The sequence below is a fragment of the Perca fluviatilis genome, chromosome 18 (genome assembly GCF_010015445.1).
Source record: "Perca fluviatilis chromosome 18, GENO_Pfluv_1.0, whole genome shotgun sequence".
In the NCBI taxonomy this organism is placed as follows: Eukaryota; Metazoa; Chordata; class Actinopteri; order Perciformes; family Percidae; genus Perca; species Perca fluviatilis.
In genome coordinates this window covers 27,449,649-27,473,215 of record NC_053129.1, presented here as the reverse complement: position 1 = coordinate 27,473,215, position 23,567 = coordinate 27,449,649, and the positions used below count along the sequence as shown (strand labels likewise).

The following is a 23,567-nucleotide window of genomic DNA, read 5'->3' as shown; positions in this document are numbered from 1 at the left end:
TCCTTTCCGGCTGCCGTAGTTGCGGAAATGCCACGGATATGCCAGTTTACGTTATCTTAATACATCCATGGTTTAGGTTTACACGCCCATGTGAAGTTCTACAAGTGCTGTTATCAACCACAAGTATTGCATCAAGAGGCAGGAACCGTACAAACATCTCTGCACGTACAACTTCACTGGATGCAGCGTCTAAGTGTGTGTAAAGTGTGACAAAGTATGGCAGTCAACGCTCTTTATTCGGTATGTATGCTTTGCTTTGCCTGCCAGGGAGCTAAGCTAACGTAGCTACCTCTCTGCTGTAACTCAGTGAACACTATTTGACATTTCATTCAAAAAAAAAAAATCATCGAAACAGGCTGTTCTGTCTTGTTGTTGTTGTTACAGAAATATGCAATTAGGCAGTGTAGTGATTTAATTTGCGACATTTTTCAATAAGTTAGTACAAAAGGCTTTTAAGCAATCGCCACTTTACGTTGGTACTTTATATGCATGTTGCTTGCATGACAGTTCGTTTGTTATGTAACTAAGGCTATACTACAGTATTCAGTGTTTTTGTATTTGTGGTTCGTTGTCCAAGTGTGTGTACACATACAAGGAAGTTGACTCCAGTCTTAAATAGCTCTAAATGTACTTACACACAAGTTCCAGGAATGAATGCAGGACTTTTACTCGTATTTTTACACACTGTGGTATTGCTACTTTACTTTTTATGGCCCTATGTAAATACCACATAAATGGTCTGTGGTTGCAGAGACTGTTGCCTTACAGTGTAAACACCATAGATTTGTCTGTACATCAGTTAAACTTTTTGTTGGTAGTCAAATCTCATCTAATAGTATCACAGAAGGAAAACAAGGGCTTTGCACTCTCTTTCTCCCATTGTTTATTTCTTTATTTTTTTAGATTAGATTTAACTTGTCATTGCAAAGATTAAAGGCACTGAGACAAAAAAATGCAGTTTACATAATAAGATAATAAAACGCTGACTATAGGCTATATATATATATATATATATATATATAAAAAAAATATAAAAATTGTATAGAGAGAGAGAGAGAGAGAGAGAGAGACTAAACGGTAAGGGGAGATAATATGCTACAATATACACAGTATGAACAGAATGAACATTTGCAGCAGTTACAGCAGGCAGTGCAGGTAAGTGTATAAGTAAATGATATATGCAGAATAAATAGCTGGAGGTATGATGTTAATACAGTATAGCCTCTTTCCAGTCAACAGTCAACTTTCTAAACAGTTCTACCGGTTTTGGGGGAGAGCACTTTGTAGAACTTCTACTAAAAAACGGGTTTTTCCATTTGCCTTCACACTGGCCAAGTGGCCATAGGGACTGATAGGAGGGGTAAGGGAGTGACGCAAGCACGGCAACGGTCTTTATAGGATCCTCCTAACGGAGTTCGGCGGCGTTTAAAGACTAGGCTGGAGAACAGAGAAACACAGAAGACGAAGGCTCCAGTGTAATATGATCCTAATTAATGCGATGGAAGGAGGTAGAAGAGCAGAGCGCAACAGGCAAACGAAATGACGGGTAAACGACTAGCATTAACAATTAGCTGGTTGAATGCGTGATGTTTGTCTTATGAGTTAGCATACGTAGGCAAATTGCAGCAGACAGTGAAGAATATGTACCGTTTGTATTTCAGACCGTTTGCTAGGTCACTAAGGGTTCCTATGTGGAAAAGACCCTGCCCTGAAGTAGGAGCTGAAAGAGTTACAGGAACTGCGGTCAGAGGAACTTAATAATCCCCAAATTGGTCCAGTCGGAACACGAGGAGAAAAAGGGTTCTAGGAACGTTATGTTCTAAGAGCTGCAAAAATCCCTTCTGTCGGAAAGAGGCTTATGTTATGAATACTGCTTGATACTGTGAATTTGTCAACAAAAAAAGTATATTGGGAACTTACAATAATAAACAATGGAGACATACAGATTTATATGTCTGATTGTAATGTACAATGATGTTTTTGTTTTTTAATAGCATAGAGACCCTATGCTGAAGAAGAGAGATGACTTTGAGGACATTTTGGAGGAGAGGAGGAACTCCAGCGACCTGAAATACGCCCTCAGATGTTACACTCCGGTTCTTTACAAAGGTGTGACGCCCTGTACATCCAGCATGCTGAAGAGCATGGTGCTTCAGTCTGATCAGCTACATTACGTCATCAACCAGGTAAATAAAAGACTGTCTGACAGAAGGGTTGTCACTCGGGTTATACAGTGCCTGATGGTTCTGGTCTCACGATTACACTCAAATGTTGGCAGGTTAGTTAAGAAAAGTACCTTTTTTGTGCAGTTTTTCAGTCTTTATTCTGTTTTTTTTTGTTGTAATTGATAGACTCAGAGACTTGACTGCTTCTTCCAGCCATGAGGATTTTTGTATCGACAAATACAGCGGACCAGAGCCACAACGATTAATCGATTAGTTGATCGACAGAAGAAATCAGCAGCTGTTTTGCTGAAGGATTAATTGTTTAAGTCATCTTTTGCGCGAAAATATCAGAAAACTAGTTGATTTCAGCTTCTCTAATGTGAAGAATTCCGTTTTTTTTTTTCTCTGTTTGATTTCTTTTACGTTTTGTACTGTTGGTCAGACAAACTCCACCCAAACCATAATTTCTTTCATAATCTTCTGACATTTTATAGATAAAATGATTTATTTATGAATCCAATACAGTCTGCAGATTAATCAATAATGAAAATAATCGTTAGTTGCAGTAGACAAGAATTAGGAAAAGCAGCTTTGTGCAAACTACAGTTCAAACGTTGTTATTCTTATTATGTAGACGATTAATTTATCATCTTACAGAGAAACAATTTCCAACCGTTGTATTAATGGTAGGTTTAATTATAAAACCATATTTCAAGTTGATACACATATGCACATTTTTTATAACTAATTACAACTTATTTTTATATTATATATTTATTGTTTTTACTGGACGGGATATCATTATTTTTTTTAAATTGTCAAGGTTTCCAAAGAGACGGGCAAGGCGACTGATGATGTCAAGGAGGAGGCGTCGGCCATCTTGGAGGAGATGGCTCAATGTCTGCAGCTCAGCACGGTTCGCTTCTTTGCCTTCACTCTCACCAAGGCCTTTAAAACCTTGTTCAGGAGCATCTGCGTCAACGAAGACGGCATCCAGAGGGTGAGAAAGAATACACACTTGACACTTAGAACAGAGTGTGAGTGAAAAGTAAAAAAAAAAAAAAAAAACACCATGAAGATGACTGACACGGGCACACAAATACACACCTTGATCAGTTTTTTTTCCTTCGTTGTTAGCTCCAACAGGCCATTCAGGAGCACCCGGTAGTCCTGTTACCCAGTCACCGTAGTTACATGGACTTCCTGCTGATGTCATACATCCTGTACACCTACGACGTGGCTCTGCCGGTCATTGCTGCCGGCATGGGTAAGCAACGAAAAGAGCAAGAGTGTACACACTGTTTCAAGCTCATTGTTCAGCATTTGTTGAGAGATGCTATTTATTTGAGGCTGTAACATATGTATTGTTTGTGGAAACTGCAGTATGTTTAAAGGTATTTTTTAATGTTTTGTTTAATCAAATATATGATATGAATATGATAAATCCTCCTCCAATGTAATGCAGTTCAAAACTATCACGATTTGTATATAAACCCACAGTTTGTTTTTCCCTACAGACTTTATGGGGATGAAATTTGTTGGAGAGATGCTGCGGATGTCTGGAGCGTTCTTCATTCGAAGGTCTTTTGGTGGGGACAAGCTGTACTGGGCTCTCTTCTCAGAGTACGTCAAGACCATGCTCAAGGTAAGGACAACTTTCTTTTATCCAAATTCTTTTTGTCGTTGGGGAGTGACCTTTTTTTGTAGTAAGGTTGGGGAGTAGTGACATTTTGTGTGGGACTATTTAAGTCACAAGAAAGCCCTGTTCTTTTAATTAGTTCACTGCAGCCAATAGGGTTGGGTATCGTTTGGGTTTTTTTCGATTCCGGTGCTAAATCGATACTTTTAAAACGGTGCCGGTGCCTAAATGGTGCCTGAACCGGTACTTTTCAATAAAGTTAAAAAAAAGAAGAAAAAAAATAAGGGTAGTAAACAACAGTCAGTGACTTGTTTATTGCTAAGGTCATGGTCAAAATTAAAGATTTAATAATAATGTAATAACTATAACAATAACAATAACTTATTTCACCAGTATATTGCTGTTGAACCCCAGATGGGAAAAGGGTATTTTACAATTACTGTGAATGCACCACGAGGCTACCTGTTTTAAGTGAATGCACCGTCTGTGTTGTTTAATTCCGACAACGGCAGCTGCGAGTGAACGCACCGTCTGTGTTGTTTAATTCCGACAACGGCAGCTGCGAGTGAACGCACCGCCTGTGTTGTTTAATTCCGACCATATAAACATAGTACTACTAGTACTACTACTGTATATCTATGAATTCCGACAACGGCAGCTGCTGCGCTGCAGAGCAGACTGTTACATCCCGCTGTTGAAGTCCTCCACAGTGAAATACAGTCACACTTTACGCTGTTTAACGTTAGCTGTCAGCATTTTACCGGTGTTTAATCCAGCTGCTAGCTAAAGGTAGGCTAACGTTACATGCTGTCAGGTGTAGTGTAAAGTCAAGCACCGAAATGAGGCACCGTAACTTTCGTTCTTATTCGGTCTCGTTACTACCGTTTACGTCGGCACCAGTTCCCTATTGGCACCGAGTTTCGGTACCCAACCCTAGCAGCCAATAAGAGAGTGTACACTTTATTATTATTATTGGTTGATTTTTAATGATTGTTTTTTTTCTTTGTACTTTTTTTTCTTTTCACTTCAGAATGGATTTGCACCAGTTGAATTTTTCCTAGAGGGGACCAGAAGCCGAACGTCCAAGTCTTTGACTCCAAAGTTGGGTAAGTTACAAGAAAAAGCAACTATAAACTCTCTGAGCTTCACGTGGAAAAATTTAATTCTAAATCCACGTCACCTGTCAAACATCTGCAGTCAGATGTTTGATGAGACCACAATCCGATCCTTTGTTTTATGTCGTCCTGCCAGCACATTGTCTTGTGTAAAACATATATGTGACACAAAAAAGTGAACATGTTGTACATTAAAGCGTAACTCGCTAAAATGCAACCTAGGGTCTTTTTGTGAATGTACCCGAGTCAAACCAGGGGCTCAACTACACCGGTGCACAAGGGATATACTAAATCTGTGGCTACTTGTTTTGATATCGACTCGTTTTGACTGCCGAGGTGGTAGCGGCCAGAAACAAAAAGAGCTACGGTGAGTTGTTCAAAACCGGGTACATTCACAAAAAGACCCTAGGTTGCATTTTGGCGAGAGTTACACTTTAAGGGAATCCCAGCATTATTCAGGGTTCGTATGGGTGCTTGAAATCCTTGAAAATGCTTGAATTTTGATGTTGTTTTTTTCAAGGTTTGGAAAGTGCTTGAAGTTTGGATAAAATGCTTGAAATTGTAACTGTATTTCTTTCACAACAAATACCGGTACCTATCTGACTGAATAGTTGGTTTATTAAATTGAGAAATAAAATGTTGGAGAGCCTAACATTAAACCTGCTCGCTTGTGCATTTGTGACTGCGATCTGCTGCCACGCCAAGACCCGCCCTAGGAAGCAGCTCGATTGGTTGGGGTAAGGCATTTCACCTCGAGTGGTTGAGGTTAGGATAGCCGATTGGTCAGGGGATAGGACCTGTACAAATGGGGTTATGTTACCTTGCGTAAGCATCATGGACAACTAGCCAATAAATGCTATTGAAGGGCGGGTCTTGTCGTGGCCATAGTGGGATTCGTAATATCGGCAGGCTGTCGTTTCAATGAACGTTGGCTGGAAGATGAAAATTACAAATTATGGATTAAACGGGGACAAACCCTACAAACCAAAACAAAGTCTGCAAAAAAGATGTGCAGCTTTTCACAATGGGCGAGTCTGCGCTCTCGAGTCACATGAAGTAAGTTTCAAGTAAGCCAACTGAAGTGGCCTGCTGTACACGTTAGCACCAGTTAGTGCCTATTTGTTTACGCTGGTAACTTCTAGCTAGGAATTCGCAGGCTAAGTGACTGAGAGTACTTGGTGTGATAATGTAATGTTAGTATTGCATGTCCGTCATGGCACGTTCATTTGTGGAATATGCAGTGAACATAGCCAAAGTTACATCACAATAACTGTAACGTTACTACCCGCAAATTAAAACCTGCAAACGTTAGCCCGGTGCATATCAACAATTGTTGATTGCTGAACACAAATCGTGTCAGATGGAGTGTCATACAAGTAGCCTACTGTAGGTTGAGGATGGCCTTATGCAATATCTACACTGCAAAAAAACACCAATATGGTTTGGAAATATAAACCCGGTCATAATTGAAAACAGCAGTGTTATTGTTGGAGTTGTAATGCAATATCATATAAATGTAAAAACAGCACATTGACCTCAGGATAATTGATAACTGTCATAGTTTTTGTGAAAATGTTTGATGAGCATTTAGGTGATAGTATGAGGTTTTGTAGTGTTGAAATTAAAAAACAAACAAAAAAAAAAAAAAAATTCTAGAAGACTTTAGTTCTAAAAAGTCAATTCCAGTGACTCAATCAGAATCATTCTTCATTCTTAACACACAAGTTTATGTTACCATGGCAATGGTTTTGATTTTGCAGTGTTGACATTTAAAAACAGGTCAATTCCAGTGATTCAATCAGAATCATTCTCTTCAGCCTGAACACGTACTGTTCATTTGTGCTTGTTGAATTAACTGTGTTTGAGTACTCTCCAGTCTATTGTTAGAAATTGTTGGAAATTTGTCATTGTCACTTTGACAACAACCTACAACCTGACGACGATACCAACATACCAATGGAGTTCGTCGAAGGAAGCAGAGGCATCTACAGACCCATCAGGGTGTTGTTCGACACAACCATATATGAGCGCGCTTTGCAACTTTGCTGGCATATGAAGTCTTACAAGACCAATATTGCATTGGTGATTGAACTTTTGAGGCTTCAGCGGGAAAGTAGTATCCCATCTAAGGTGACTGTTGAAGATATGACCGACCTGCTGGTAGAGCAAAGCAAAGCTACAGTGAGAGTGCAGCTCTGGGAGTTTGAATTGGAGGACTTTGATGAGGAAGATGCCAAGCCTCTTCTCATGCTGGTTTGGGAGGTAATCAACAGCATGAAAATGAGAGACATTGAGTTTGAAGCCAGAAGGCTACTTAAGCTCGCCAGAAGACATCCCTCCTTGTTTTCAACATCCAAAGCTTGTTAATTTGGCTCAGGAGTACGGCAGGAGCCTGACACAGCAGCTGCAGTCGGCCCCCAGCTCCAAACTGCTTGGCCCAAGAGATGTGGTGATGGAGGTGCTTCCAAAAGTCTTGCAGGGCTTCTGGTTACCTCCTCCAAGCACCTTCCTCAACATGTCCTCCCAGCAGCTCAGTGAAATGGCTGTTGGTATGACAAAGTTTGTTTTGGACCGGGTTTTCCACTGCTTTGTCCACTGTGCACCATTGGGTCAACTTCTCCGGTCCATCAGAGACAGCATGGTCCTGTCTATCCAGGAAATGGTTAGGCAGATGTACCCTCAAGACGTCCTGAAGAGAGGGCTTAACTGCTTTGCAGCAGAGGTGCTGAACACTATTGTTGATGCTGCAGTGAAAGAGGTCCTTGTGCTGTTTCAGCCTCAGACTGATACTCATGTGCCTGCAAATTCAAGCACCAAAAACAATTGCACCCAGCACACCCGCGGGGAGATTTGAATGAGGAGCCTGGTCTGGAGGAAGATGGTGAACCAATCCAAGATCCAGAATCTTCTGTTTTTCCTCTCTTGCCACCACTGTCATTTTTTTTTTTTTCTTTTTTTATCAGGATGGTTTGATAACACCATGATTGAACCAGCAGAGTTATCACCACATAGGGTGTGTTCTCGCCCCCCCCCCCCCGCCACTGAACATCCAGTCATGACATCAGTCCTGGATAGTAACAATGTGAAAAGACCACCAGAAAACCTGACTCTTCTGTCATTTCTCCTCCACACGCTTCTCTGACTCATTCTAAATCTTCTGCAAACATTGACTTGGATGAATCAGAGGATTCTTTCTCTGCGCCCAGCCTAAAAGCTCCTGTGGCTACAGCTCATCCACCCCTTCCGACTCCTCCTGCTGAACCCACAGTGACTACATCAGCCCTTAATAGTGAGGACTTGAGTGAGATGACCAGAGAACCAGACTCTGTTGTGGCTTCAGCTCCAACACCTACTGTGACCCGTGCTGATGAATCTCCTATCATCACTGTTGTCCAGGATGGTTTGACAATCAGCCAGATTGAACTAGCTGAGCAGCCTGCACCAAAGGCCGACTTTGCTAAGAGGACATCTCCACCACTTCCCATGACTCCCCCTGCTGAAACCCCAGTCATTACATTAGTCCTGAATGGTGAGGATGTGATCAAGGAGCTCAGCAGAGAACCAGTCTCAGCTGTGACTGCGGCTCTACAGGCTCTTTCAATCACCCACGATGCAGGGCAGGATGTCCAGCGCTTCTTCAGTTGGTTCAGGAAAACACTATGCTGCTGTTGCCAGCCTGAAGACACAGACTGAGGGCCAGATGTACTATCGCAAGGGGAAAGTGGGAGTTTCCCATAAAGAGATGGCAGGGGAAGAATAAAGTGCGCATGTGATGCCCTTCGGTGTCATTTAAGTGTTAACTTGTGCTTCCTGTTTGCAGGTTACTGATTAGCTCAGCTGGGTCTGGTGTGCTGAGGTCTCTTAAAGGAACACGCCGACTTATTGGGAATTTAGCTTATTCACTGTAACCCCCAGAGTAAGACAAGTCGATACATACCCTTTTCATCTCCGTGCATGCTGTAACGCTGTCTGACGGCTCCAGCATTAGCTTAGCCCAGCACAGATCCTGCAGGTAACTGGTTCCAACTAGCCTACTGCTCCGAATTGTGACAAAATAACGCCAACACGTTCCTGTTTACATGTTGTGATTTGTAGAGTATATATATATATATATGTGTACACATACAAAATATTTGACTTTTGATGCTCCAGCTATGCTTTGTTCCACAGTCTCAGAAAAGCCTGTTTGTATGGCCTCTAGTGTGGGCTCGGGTGAGTCCAGTGGGTAAGTTGAAAGGTACAGTTCAGGGTTATTTCCTTCATGAAGAGCTGCTGTGAAGGAAATGGTTGCCCTGTGGTGACAGGTTTGTTGGGGACCCAATTGTTCAGGTGGTGGTGCCCACCAAACTGCATGATGTGGTTTTGAAAGTGGGACATCTTGTGGTGCGTAAAATGTGCCACTGTATTTTACAGTATTGTTTTTGGCCTCGGTTGAAACGGAATGTTGCTACAGGTTTGGCATGCTCTTGCCGGCATTGACGGCATATGTACACGAGTACGTGTAAACGAACACTCTGAAAACTGACAGCTGTGCACGATGTTATTTTTGAAAACTGAGAGGTTGAAATGTCCATTTATGAAAGTGTAAACGTAGCATTAAGCTGCAGTATCCTCGGTCTCTTCTCTCTGCTCTGGCTGTACTCACAGACACACCAAGGTTTGGTTATGTTTGGTTAGGTTGTCCTAGGTTTGCTTTTTGCTGAGTTTACACTTTACAACACACACACGCACCTATTTCACTCAGGCACACCCTACACCACTGACGCTACTGATTTCCACATCCCATTCTGTATATAGTTAATTTGGTCTAATTGGGTTCAATTTGGTTTAATAAAGTATTGTTTAAACATTTAACATGGTGTTGTCTCCCTCTTTGCTTTGACCACCTGAGCCAGGTCATGACAGCGCCTAATTATGTATTTTGCGGTATGTACAAAAACAGCCCGTGACAGCGCACCTAAAAGCAGGTGTAATCGAATCTCCGACTCAGCGTTCACATCCCATTCCAGCAGCTGTTAAACTCCTCGCTACATTACAAATATCGGCATCAGGATCATTTCAAACAGTCATAGCATCAACAGTGGGAATATCGCAGTCTGCACTCAGCCGTATCATAGCACCAGTATAGTGGGCAGAAAAAGGCGCTGATTACCCGATGAACTGCAGGTTTGGTAAATCCGACATAAGCTTATGTATCACAAAAAAATCTTAACATATATTTTTATGTAAGTATATACAAACAGCCAGCAATAATAACAGACGTAAGAAATGAGCACTTTGAAGTGCAGAGAAATTATTAAGGTGACAAAGTTTTTACTACATCCACAAAGAATAAACAAAGGAATGCATCAGAACAATCAAAGTACAATACTCTTGAGTTACTAAGAAACTTTCTAATTATAAATGTATATTCTAATGATTGAGGGTAAGGTACTTAAGGTATTTTCTTTTACTGGGGACATTAGTCCTATTAAATGTGCAAAGTTGACCAAACGTGAGATAAAACTGCACTTCAAATGTTGACTAATAATAAAAAGGTGAAAGGGGAGAGTAAAATTAATGGTTTATAGGATAGTACTGGTGAGGTACTCCAATTTGACACTACTGAATGATAGACATTTACATTTCATTAACTTTACTCCCTCTAAACACTAAATACATTTTAGATAATAGGCTACAATGTATTACTGTGAGAATTGTAATACACTATGATCCGTGAAAAAAAGTGTCAGTGAGTGACTAGTAATTATTAAGTATTAAAATACTTGACCTTAAGTCGCTATAAAATGCTTTTTAATGTGTCGTGATTATTGTTATAAAACATTATGAATATTTACGAGTGCCAATAACTATATTTATACAGTGCTTCAAGCGCATTATGCATTATTAGTATGTTTTTATAATGCATTATAGACATGGGCGTCGCAGAAATTGTTACCGATATGGTATATATTTTATAAAATCTGGGTCCACCAAGTATTTCTCATTTTTCTGTGATAAATCTGTTGTTCTAAAGCAATGTTGACAGTTAAAAAAAAACAACAGTATATGTCGCAGTTATAAGGACTAATATTTATAATCTGATTGAATCAGATTATAAGTGTGCGTGTGTGCGTGCGTGCGTGCGTGTGTGCGTGGTTCGCATGACAAGGTTTTCTGTTCTATGGTCGACAGGTGCTAAATAATAAAAGCACCAAGAACAAGTGAGAGAGAGAAAATACAAGACAGAAAGTACACAAATGGAAGAGGAGAGGCAAGAATAGAAGAATGGTGGAGGAAGAGAAGAAAAACATGGGAGAAGGAAACACAGGAAGGAAGAGGGCAAGACTTAGGAAGAGAAAAGTGCAACTTGTTCAACTCTGAAACTAAACATCACTTCCTCCTCTGAATGTCCTTCCTTTGTTTAGGTTATCTCTCCTTCACTCTTCATACCTCCTCCCTGCTACTGTTGGAGATCAGTGCCAAGCAATAGAGCTCTTCTGATTATGGAAGAGAGCGCAGGTTTGGAGACAGGGAGGGAAAAGCAGCGCTGTAGGGCATGACTGATGCTTTGTTGGTATTGTGTGTCTTGTGTATGAATAAAAACCAAGGCCTGTAAAATATTTCTGTTCAAATCCTTTGTCTTCATATTTTAGCCCTTGAAATTACTTCAGTTTTACAGCCTGAAAATCACATTATCTGGGAAGCAATATTTGGACATTTATTCATAGGCAGCCCAAACTTTGTAGGGTGGAAGACAAACATGTCAATATGACTGAACCATTACAAGTTTGTACGGCATGTCCTAGATTTGGGAAAAAAAGTGTGAAAAGACTGAAATTAAGGGTAGCATAAACTTTGAGCAAAATCTAAGAGGGTGCACCAACTGTTTTCCTGGATTTTGACCCAGAATGACCCAGCTGTCATTTGGCTCAGACCCCCCCACTCAGTGCTCCTCTCCATAGCTGTCTTGCTGTACGTTACGTTAGGAACCATGAAGAGAAGGTAATAATTCAGGGTTAGTGAAGTGAACCTGTCGAGTGATTTTGTTTGGGGTAATTGTTTTTACATTGACTCAGGCAGGTTAGATAGCAAGCAAAGTCTACATTTTGAAAAATAAAACTTGTTTTGCTTAAATGTCTGATCCTTCTGCTATTACAAACACACAGTTTTGGCTGTTTATAGCATTATGTCTTTTAATGTGACAAAAATACTAAATAATCATTTTGACTATGTATTGGTATATATTTTACGGTGGTGTAAGGCGCTGTAAAAAGCTTTTAAAATGGACCTTGAAAGTGCTTGAATTTGACCTTGGAAAAGGTATCAAAGTGTATTTTCAACACATTTCAACACGGTTCTCCAAATATTCTCATTTTTCTGGGGTGCAACTAATGCGACCCATTTTATTCAATAGGCCGTCACCTTTCTGTCCTCTTCCAGGTTTGTTGAATATAGTCATGGATCCGTTCCTTAAAGGGGAGGTGTTTGACGTTAATGTGGTCCCAGTCAGCATCAGCTATGAGAGGGTCTTGGAGGAGACGCTTTATGCCAGAGAGCTGCTGGGTATTCCCAAACCCAAAGAATCCACTTCAGTGAGTCATTTACACATCTGGCTTGTCTATAAACGATGAATGGAAACATATATACTATGTATGGTTCTGCAAAACCTGTATAGGTCATATTTCGCAGCCTAACAAAATCCTGTACGCATATTCTGCCATGTCACAACATCTGCTTCTCTTGTTTATCTCTCCTTTTGTAGGGTCTGTTCAAAGCCAGAAAGATCCTCAGTGAAGACTTCGGCAGTATCCATGTGTACTTTGGTCAACCTGTGTCTGTCAGAAGTTTAGCCCAGGGCAAAGTTAACCGCTGCCAGTTCAACCTGGTACCAAGGTACGATAGATCAACATTAACTTCTGTGTGGGGTCTAAAACACATCTTATGTTTCGCATTGTCCGTCTGCCTTGTGCCTTATATTATAGTCCAAAATCTACACTTAAAAAAGACAATTGGCAAAACTGACCGTAAACACCTCAAGCCTGCTCCTTATTCTAGTCAGACTGGATATCTAAACATGTGTTACTATCAAAACTATTTTAGCTTCCACCTTGATTTGATGTTTTACTGTAAATCCAGACCGGTGTTCTTTTTAAAGATGCAGTTGAAAATAAAAATAAAAACCATGGATTAACTTTTAGGTTTAATTTCCAGACACATACCCAGGAGGCCCGGCGAGGACATCGCCAGCTTTGTGAATGACTCGGCCTACGGGCTGGTGCGGGCCCAGGAGGAGAACATGGTCCTGAAGCCGTGGGTCCTCGTGGCCTCCCTGCTGCTCCAGCACCACCACCAAAACCAGGCGGCGGGGCAGAAACGGGGGATAGCACTGGGCGAGCTGACTGCACAAGCTGTGTGGCTCAGGGACCTTTCCCGGCAGTACGGAGCCTTCCTCCACTGGCCCGGTACAGTATTAACCCAGTGTGTTCACAATCATACCGCTGGCTCTGTGTGTGCGCTCACGTGGGTTATTCTGATTTCTTTATTCTCTACTACAGACCACATTCCTCCTTCAGAGGTAGTTTCCTCTAGTCTTACCCTGCATCGGGGTCTAGTGAGGGTTTGTGAGGAAAAAGTCCAGCTGGCAGTGGAACAAGGTTTGTATTTTTTTGTTTGTTTTTCTTGCTTTAATTTCTGTATTTTATTTATGCTTGTCATTTTTATTCCATGTAACATCAGGGCAATTCTACAAAGTAAATTGATGGAGTACATTTAAGGCATCTAGCTGTCACTTACACAGTCCAGTCCAGTACTAGCCTGACGTGGTCCTACTCAGATTCTAGTCAGAATGCGAACTTCCCAGCCTCGAATTTTGTGGGCGGGGCTAAGTTCGGCTGGCATCCAGGCTAGTCCAGTACATACGTACAAAGCCAATTTCCTGTGATCATAGACTGAAAATGTAAGTACAGTGTTCTTTAAAAAAGAAACTATTTTGAGCTTGGTCAAAGTCAAAAAATCAAAAATAGATGCATTTTGACTTTTTGAAATACAAATCTATGATTTAAGTTTATTTGCTAAATGGTCTTTATTTGTCAGTACACTGTTGTATGTCTAACAGCCTAAAGTCATGTCTAATTCAGTCAGGAAAATGACTCAGTCATTTGTAAATTTGCATCAAAACTTCAATAAAAAAAAAAGTATGTTTATACTCTTAAACAACATAGTTACAGACAAGACATAAAGTACCTTACACAAACTCACATCAAAAGTATATATAACAGAGGCAATGATGGGGAAAAAAAAAAAGAAATTGGGCAAGCACAACATTTTCCTAGCCTTTGTGAAATACTTTCTGCCCACTTTAAAATGGCTATTTCATGTAAATGTCTCTATTCAGAGACACTCAGAGAAAGTCAAGATAACAGTTAATGGTTTATAACCCACTATGATGTAGTTGGAAGCAGATATAACAACATATCTAAGTTTTTATTAATGTAAGTACTGTGTTGTCATTAATTATCTGTTTATACAGTTATGGTTCCCACATAAGGAGTTATAGTAGTTGACAAATGCATGAATAAACACTACATGTCTGCTTACAACTCCATCATAGTGTAGTTATATACCATTTATCTTCTGATCTATCTTCCAATATCTGACTTTAAATGTTGTCTTAAAGCAGGAGGACCAGCGGGGCCAGGGCCTCACAGCTCCGTCGCTCCAGAAGAGGAGCTCTTGAGCCAGGCAGTCATCGTACTCTCCTGCGCCTCCTACAGGAACCAGGCGCTGCACGTCTTTGTCCGCCCGGCTCTGCTGGCCTTAGCCATCCACACCGCCTCCTCCAACCAGAAACGTAAGACTGACACACACACACACACACTGCTTTTACCTTTTTAAATGTGCTGTTCTCTGGCTGTTCAGACATCGTTATACAATGTTATATAACATTACAGCCCATGCAGTAAAGGAGAGAACACCACACATTTAACTGTTTTATAGTTGTAGTTTCACATGGAAAAACTGTAGAAATTCCACAACCTCCAGGAGATTTTCGTGCCTTTCAAGGACTTTTCTATGTGCATTTACTTACACTTTTTTTTACGCTTAAAAAGACACCTAATCATATAGGCGTTAAAATGCATGTTGGCTGGTTCTCCTGCATGAATGTGTTTTCCAGAGGAGGTCTTCAACAGTTTCAGCTTCTTAAGAAACATGTTCTCCAATGAGTTCATCCTCTGTCCTGGAGCTACAGTGCAGGTGAGGAGGAACATTTACGTACTTTTGTGCTCGAAAACTGGCTACATGAAGAAAATAAATGATTGTATGGTTTCATATTTCACCCATGTTTGTGTGTCCTGTAGGACTTCGAGGAGGCCTGTTACCTGCTGGTGAAGACCGGAGCTCTGCAGTTTACCCAGCAGGAGGTTCTGGTAACTGAAAGAGGACACAGTACACTGGCCTTCCTCTCCAGTATGTTGGATCCCTTCTTACAAGGATACCAGGTGAAGGAGACGCACACAGTACAGCTTTGTATTGGTCGATATGAAGAAAATCAAATATCACGATATTCTTGACCAAATACATCGATATTGTTGGGTTGACAATTGGTGCATTGACAAAATATTTTTCAAAATGAGATTTAGATAAATAATCATCAATAATGTGGTAAACCAAGTGAAATTATAGAGAAAAAACAAATCACAATGATAAAATTGAGTATGTGCTTGTTGTTCAATCAATTTTGACAACGTAATTGTATATATCACGATATCTCGATACATGATTTTATCACGATATGATTCCATTGAAAGATGATTATCATATTGAATTATTGCCCAGCCATAGGTTGTCATGTTTTGTGTACAGAAGGGTGGTTGTGTACATTATAGCATCCGAAGAAGCAGAGAGCATCTGCGCATTGGATTAAAGCCCCTGAACTTTATTAGATTTGAATATGCAACCTTTCTATTAGTTTTAACATTTTACCAGGCCGGACAAAGACCTGAAATGTCTGAAATGAAATGTTGTCATGTCATGTTTTGTTACAGCCCATTTGCTGTTTCTAATTTGCATCTAATATTGATAAGGTTTCATTGAGTCGAGCTTAAATGTAAGATCTGTAAATCTGACATGCATTTCTAAGTATATTTTTTACCTTGTAATAACAAGTTATTATATTTTTTCACTGCTCAAAAGTAGTCCATCATGAATCTGCGTACCAAACTGTTTATTTTATAAGTATCATTCTGACAGCTTGATATATATTCACATCCTTACATGAGCTGCTACTGCAGATACATGCAATATAATGCATAAAGCATGTACACAAGATAAAGCACATGCAAACACCATGCTTGTTTTTGTTAACAAATAAATCTTATAGTAACCAGAACTGTTGTAGAACTGCAGATGTCCTCTAGAGGGTGATGTTAACCCATTGTGTGTGTGTGTGTGTGTGTCTCTGTGTCTCTGTGTTGTGTGTGTCTCTCTGTGTCCTCTCTCAGGTGGTGTGCCGGTTCCTGTGTGAAGAGGCCACTGAGACTCTGACAGAAAAACAGTTTATTCCCGCAGTCCGGAAGTTCATCAAAAAACATCTTCTAGCAGGTTTCTACATTCTTCTTTTTTTTGTCGGGGCGACCTCTAGCTCACCCAGTAAGAGCGTGCGCCCCATGTAGGCTAAGTCCTTTGCAGCGGCCGGGTTCAAATCCGACCTGCGGCCATTTGCTGCGTGTCATCCCCTCTTTTTCTCTCCTCCTTTCCTGTCTATCCACGGTCGATTAAAGGGAAAAAAAACCCCCAAAAGAATCTTAAAAAAAATATATACAAATTCTCATTTGTCACATTATTTCTGCCTGTGTTTTTTTTTTATCTCAGCCTTTTACAAAATGCACTAATTGTGTGTGTGTGTGTGTGTGTGTGTGTGTGTGTGTGTGTGTGTGTGTGTGTGTGTGTGTGTGTGTGTGTGTGTGTGTGTGTGTGTGTGTGTGAGATCCAGGTAGATTAAGATACATGGAGGTGTTGTCATCTGACCTCCAGAAGAACTCCCTGGCAGCTTTGCTAAGACTTGGAGCTGTATGGAAAATGAAAGGGTAAGTTTGCTTTGATCATCCTTGGGTCCCTGCTTGATTGGATTGGCTGAAACAAGAGCCAAGCTAAAAACACTACTCGTTAATGACCATTATAGGGCATATCAATGAGGTAAAACATGCTCTGGAAACTACCAGAACACATAGGTATCTATATCAACATACCTACTTCACACACCATGTTGGCTTAATTCATGATTTTATCTGTATTATCATAGTGGTACTTTTCAGCATTTCATGATGGTTATCATCACTGCACTTTGGGAAGCTAAATTCTTTTTATCACTTATTAGAATGATATTACATGCTCACAACACAAACTAGAAACATCTTTGGCCCTGAACAGACTGCGCTGTGGCTACGTAACCACAGGGACTGATAGGAACCTGAGAAAGACATTGACAATGTTTAGACTAAGTGACCAGACTCTGGCAGACACAGACAGGACCGGCTGTGCTGTCACTGTGATGAGCGAGCTGTAGAGACATAATTAGACTTTCTAACAAAATGTCAAAACTACGTAAATATTAAGGGAGGAATTTTCCGAAGTCTGACAGAAAGTGGGGAAATTACCTTTTATTCTGGGAGAAAAGAAAGAATGTGCTGATAACAAAATGGAGGTGTTAGTAATGTCACCTCTTGCCACAACAAAAGAAACAACCAGTAGGACATATGAACCTAGACATTTATTAGTTGTACATGTACTTACCATTTTCTACTGACCACTGTTAAGGAAAAACTCAGTAGCAACTTTCTTCAGGATACATGAAGGTTCGGGAGACTCTTACACACAAGCATTTAATGATCTTGATCGAGGAGATTAAGGAAGACGGTACAGTTTAACCACGATGTGCTATTCTGGAGTGTCCTCCCAAACTCTGAGGTCATGAGTAGGGCTGCACAACTAATCGCAATTTGATCGAAATCGCAATATGGACTCGTGCAATATCCGAATCTCAGGGGGGGGCGCAATATTTGTTAAAGGCAAAATATGTGTCAAACCATTCTGAATTAAGTATTGTGGCGCTGCAGAGACATCCTGGGCCTACAAATCTTATCCTACAGACTAAAGAAAAAAAAAATCTTTGTTTGGTACAGATTTTTGCAAAAATCACACTACATGACTATAATACATTTTTATTTGTGTTTCAATGAAAATTAGAATGATGAGATCAAAAATGTATCATTCCCTCCAATATCGTGAATCATACCACAATCGCCAAATCAGTCAAAAATAATCGCAATTTGACATTTTCCTCATAACGTGCAGCCCTACTGCTGAGCATTTTCCTGATGCTTGATATCCCTAGCCCCAACTATCAAGTATGTGATATCTCAAGATACCGATGGCGCCAAAGAACAGATGGTCACCTTGAGCATAGTTCTAGGTACATGAGAAACCCTGTCACCGTGGTACACTGCTTACACTGACCTCCAGAAGGAGATTGTCCTGAAACAAACATTCCCTTATCATGCGGCTGTCTACATAGGCTCCCTGATTGCGACAGGGAGGCGAGGACAGAACAGGTTTGGATGACCGAGACCGCTCATGAATCCTCTCGTCCCCTGTCCTGTGACCGATGGTGACCTGATGTCTAAGCTTTCCCTCTAGTCTCATCATACCGCTACATGGTGTTTCTGGAAAATTCCCCCACAACCACCACCATCTCCTTTTTTGTGTTCTGTTTTATGTTATTTACAGACTAATGGCTGTCTTGTATTATCCCTACTATTAACATCTCTTCATTTTATTCTAGTATCATTTATAAATGTACCTGTACTGACCATATTCATTACAGATCTTTATTTAATTGTGTTTTCAGTAAATGTTCCTTTCATCTGTAGAATGTTAGATATCTTGTGTTTTCCTTACTAACACCTCCATTTTGTTATCAGTAGATTAACACATTGCTTTTGTACTAACTTGAGATGTATCAAACTATTTTGAATGTGTTAACTAACTTTTTTGTGTTTAGTTTTATTCATTGACTTTTGTAATCTTGGGTTTTATTTATATAATCCACAGAAAGCACTGATAAAGTTCACTGGAACTTACTTACTTTACTTTACTTAGTCCTCTCGGCCCCCTTGGGAGCATAGGGCGTCCACCATGGATCTCCACCTCACTCTCCTCTGCGCTAAGGTCTTTACTTCTTGCCAGGAGGTCCCCGTCTTAGACAGTTCGTCCAGCGTGGACCTCCTCCAGTTGGATTTAGGTCTCCCTAGCTTCCTCTTGCCTTGGGGATTATAGTCCAGGGCTTGTCTTGCTATGTTCCTCGGATCCTTCCTAAGTGTATGACCAATCCATTCCCCACTTTCTGGATTTGATTTCAATGTGGATTTGCTCCTGGTTCATGTGTCTCTCCAAGGGTCTACATTTGATATCTTGTTGGGCCACCAAATCCTCAGTATGTATCTGAGACCGTTGTTAATGAACACTTGTATTGATGATTGATTTGGTGGTTTTCCAGGTTTCCCAGCTGGAACTACTTTCTAACAAAGAAATAGTCGCTATGAACTCCAGCTTTATTTTGTGCTAAAAAAAAAAAAAACATTCAATGTTTTTATTTCAGAGTGGAGCAGGAGATGTTAAAGGTTAACAAGGTGATGGTGAACTCTTTGGAAGACACTTTAGGTAAGAAAAAAGCTGTCAGTTAAAACGCCCAGCAGGAATAAACGGTGTTTCTTTCTCCAGAACTTTCAAACAAATCTTTAAATGTGTCTCTGTGTCTAGGAGGAAAACTCCCCACTCAGAAAGCGGCCGTCGCTCGCCTCTAATGCACCGCCCTCATGAGCCAAGCGAGGACTGGGGGGGGGGGTCCAAACCTCCTACCTGATGCGACGATGTCTCCGCTCTTCTTGGTCGGCTCATCCAAAGGCGGTTCGGCCAAAGTGCTTTCTATGAGAGATGGAACAAAACAAAAGACTTGCCATCTGGTGACAGCTCAATTTATTTTCGTTTTTCTTTAATTTCACTATCTTCTCTTCACGTCTCTTTTCAATAAGCCTGTTTTCTCTCTCTCTCTCTCTCTCTCTCTCTCTCTCTCTCTCTCCCTATCCGATCTTTCTATTAAGAACCTTTTATATATGTTCATAAAGCCAGATGATGAGTAAGGCCTTCAAAGCTCTTTGCCTCTTTCTGAAACGCTGACCTTTTGCTATGAGCAGCCTTGTGAAAGCTTCTGAATGTGCCAACTCCACTCAGCATTCAGTAGTGGCCATTCTCCATTAATGCATTTGATGTGTGTTCTCTAACACTCCGCGTGGCATATCTTTGTGTTACTCTCAGTCTGCTTTTTCATGTCTTTCTATTTATAAGCTGCTAGTATTGTCTTTTATTTTATTTTTATTTTTTTGAGCACTTTAATGAATTTATTCATTGTGGTGTGGACCCATATCTTAACACTCTTTTAACATACCGTTTTCTCTTTTTTATTTTTTTTCATGAAACAAAAGTTACTCAAATTGGTGGATAAGAAGATTTGGGTGGTTATTTTAGCTTTTGGTAAAAAATTGTGTGCATTTTGTTTTGCACGGTTTGAACAAAAGAGTTTTATATATTTAAGTTGAACTTGCCACAGACCCAAGATCTACTTCAAGAACCGCTTGTACCCGCTGTCATTGTTGGATTTAAAACCACCCTCAGGCCTTTTGCCAACATGCCGAGCTTTATTCGTCTTTGTTTACACAGTGGAGATAATGCTACAGGTCTAATGTTAGTTGCCAATACAATTGCAGTTAGTTATACTGAAGCACTGCCAGCTACACCAAAGGAGGAAGTTTTTGTTCACTGTTGGAGATCATTTACATACTTTCTCATGTTCTCCAGTCTAGAATAGTTAGTGAAGTTGCTTTATAGGTACTGATTTAAATTTAGAGAATATATTAAAGTGTATCTATAGTTGCAGAGAATTACTTGATGTAATTTTGTTACAAGGGAAAGAAAGAAAAAGCCAAATAAAGGAAAATGGGAGCTGTAACACAGAAACTCAGAGGATTAACAGTCACGTCATGCAAAGAGCTTTAAATTATCAGACCAACAGGTGATATATAAATATATTAAAAAAAAAATATATATATATAATTTTTTTTTTTTTACAGACTTGTTAACCTACTTAGCTGACCTGTTCAGATGGATGTAATTTTTATCAAATTTTTTGATTAGTTTAAAAATCCTTAATTTTAAGCTATTTATTTGGTTGTTAAATAGCAATATTACCTTGAAATCCCATTGCAGTGCTGTTAGCAGTTTGGAGGTTTTAGAGAAACAGGCAGAGCTGCTTTTGAAAGAAAAAAAAAACCTCATTGGTTGAGTTAAACCTCGCGGTAGAACCCAACAGGTACTCCAACACTTCACTCGCATTTTGACCGCACGGAAATAGTTAAAATTCTGGTTCTTGGGCCATAATTCAATGAACCAATGAACAGGTCTCGTTGAAATAAAGGGACATCATCTGTTTGTTTTTTCACATGCTCTATCCATTGACGTCATTGTAGCCCATATTAAGTTGATTATCTTCCATTTTGAAACCAGCCAAACGCGCCTATAAAAACTCACACACTGCATGTCATCCAAAGTGCAAGTCTCCAGTAGAAGTAAGGTATTTGAGAGGATGCATCTTCCCAGTATTTGTATGTGGTGCTAAAGTTCATAAAGTTCCACTGTTGAAAACCCCAAACTAAAAAGGTAGAACACACACACAGATCTTCAGGACAAAGTTGATTAATGTCAATTTCACCAATTTTATTCAGGCCATGTCAAACAAGCATTTCATCAGAGCATGCATACCCTTTTGTTACCAGGTGTTCAGGTATTCAATGTTTCAAGTCTACAGTGTGAGTGTATTTGTGGTTTTTCAATAGCAGCTTTTATACGGTATAATGTCTAAATATTTGACGTGTGTGTGTGTACTTACACGTTTAAGTGTGTATGTGTTGGTTGAGGCCTTTTATTACTGACTGTACAGGCTGATGAAATACAAAAGCATGTTAATAAAGTGTTTTGAAATACATATTTCAGCCCAGACTGCGTCTCTTTTGTAGAGGAACTGGAGTCGAGTTGCTCAGATTGATCAAAATTCACTTCATTGTTCTATTACATCTAATGTTTGTTAGATAGTCAAACCTCATGTGACAGACAGCTCAGAGAAACCTTTTGATCCTAATTGATAAAAAAAACATGATGTGATCATATTTAGTCATGCTGATGCTGAAAATCTTCAGTTTTACTGTGAACAAAAATTTGGATCTGGTCAGGCATCTGGATTAATATTCCTGCTGCATTGATGTGTATGTTGCATTTCACTGCTGTAGATGGTTAAGGTTGTGTTTAACTCATGTACTGTATATACTGTTGGGTAGTTTAATCTCCAGCAATGCATCATATTCTATAAGATCATATGTTTGTAGCATCGCTGTCTTGCGAGAACCGCCTAGCTCTAAAACGTCAACTTTTCATGGTGTCAGAAATAAACAGCACCGTTTTCCGCTTTGTGCTGATGCATTTTCCAGCTGATCCAAGAGGCTATTTTAAAGGCTTTATTTAGCTTTAGAAGTAGGAGAATTTTCGCAACACATAAGAACACTTCATCCTTCAGTCTATCACAAACATTCAACATCAACACATCTGGAGAGACATGGTTTTCACTGGACAGGAAGGGGATGAAAAACTGAAAAGTAACTAAAGCTGTCAGATAAAAATTACAATATTGCCTCTTAGATGTAGTAGAGTAGAAGTATAAAGTGGCATAAAATGGAAATACTCAAGTAAAGGATAAGTAGCTTGAATTTGTACTTGAGTAAATGTAGTTAGTTACAGTCCACAACTGCAAATAATTAATCGGTATACTATATTTTCATCATTCACAGAGATGGTGAGAAACCACTATATCTGACAGACCTCTAGGTGTCGGACTTGCCTCTCTAAGCCCTTTGTTTATGCCAGGTTGTTGACACACACACACACACACACACACACACACACACACACACACACACACTATCACAGCCGCATTTTTCATCATGTTTTGTGGCTCGGCTGCTGAGTAAGAGACTGCTGCCAGCAAAGCCACCACTTTCCATCCATATTGCCCATTCTTTCACACTCACTCAGTCTCTGACAAATTATAGGTTCATCTAAAGTTGCCATGCCAAATTGCTTATATACACACTCCAGTCCATCCATCCATCCATCCATCCCCCCCCCCCACACCCATTTCCTCCATCCTGCTGCTTTCTCCTTCTCTCCATCCATATCCATCTCCCTGGTGCTGGTGTATAACAGTGTCAGCCATAGCCATATCAGCACTTTATCTACTGCATTACGACAAGCTGAATTGAAGAGGGGGCACCTGCACTCACATACACACATGCAGGAGGGCAACACCCTAATAAACTACTTGGTGACCCGTGGCAGCCGCTGGGAAACAAAAGCAGCAGACAGAAGTGCAGTGTGTTTAGTTTTGTTCCCTTAAAGCTGGTCTGTGTAATTCTTTTCCTTTTGTGTATAGGTGTGACTGAGCGCACACTGGCATGGTGTTGTGCCCGGAGGGGTTTGTGGTGGTCTATGTAGGGAATTGATTGA

At 40.2% G+C, this 23,567-nt stretch overlaps 1 protein-coding gene across 2 annotated transcripts; it reads left to right on the top strand.

Moving 5' to 3' along the window:
• Positions 1-60: 60 nt before the first annotated feature.
• gnpat (glyceronephosphate O-acyltransferase) lies at positions 61-21,998 on the top strand. 2 transcript variants are annotated; one of them, XM_039781425.1, is made up of 17 exons: positions 61-240; positions 1,995-2,186; positions 2,989-3,165; positions 3,303-3,432; positions 3,683-3,810; positions 4,835-4,910; positions 12,342-12,493; positions 12,664-12,794; positions 13,113-13,363; positions 13,457-13,555; positions 14,578-14,751; positions 15,076-15,155; positions 15,260-15,400; positions 16,403-16,502; positions 16,888-16,987; positions 19,558-19,619; positions 19,719-21,998. In XM_039781425.1, the coding sequence occupies exons 1-17, from the start codon at positions 217-219 to the stop codon at positions 19,760-19,762; spliced, it is 2,061 nt and encodes a 686-aa protein (XP_039637359.1). In that variant the 5' UTR covers positions 61-216; the 3' UTR covers positions 19,763-21,998. The 2 variants fall into 2 exon arrangements, with proteins under 2 accessions (XP_039637359.1, XP_039637360.1); XM_039781426.1 differs by having other exon boundaries at positions 62-240; positions 16,894-16,987.
• Positions 21,999-23,567: the final 1,569 nt, after the last annotated feature.

Excerpts from the sequence above, each read along its gene's own strand:
- gnpat (XM_039781425.1), top strand. The coding sequence starts at position 217 with ATGGCAGTCAACGCTCTTTATTCG. Across the intron at positions 12,795-13,112 it reads CAGTTCAACCTGGTACCAAG|ACACATACCCAGGAGGCCCG; the intron begins GTACGATAGATC and ends TTTAATTTCCAG. Across the intron at positions 19,620-19,718 it reads CTCTTTGGAAGACACTTTAG|GAGGAAAACTCCCCACTCAG; the intron begins GTAAGAAAAAAG and ends CTCTGTGTCTAG.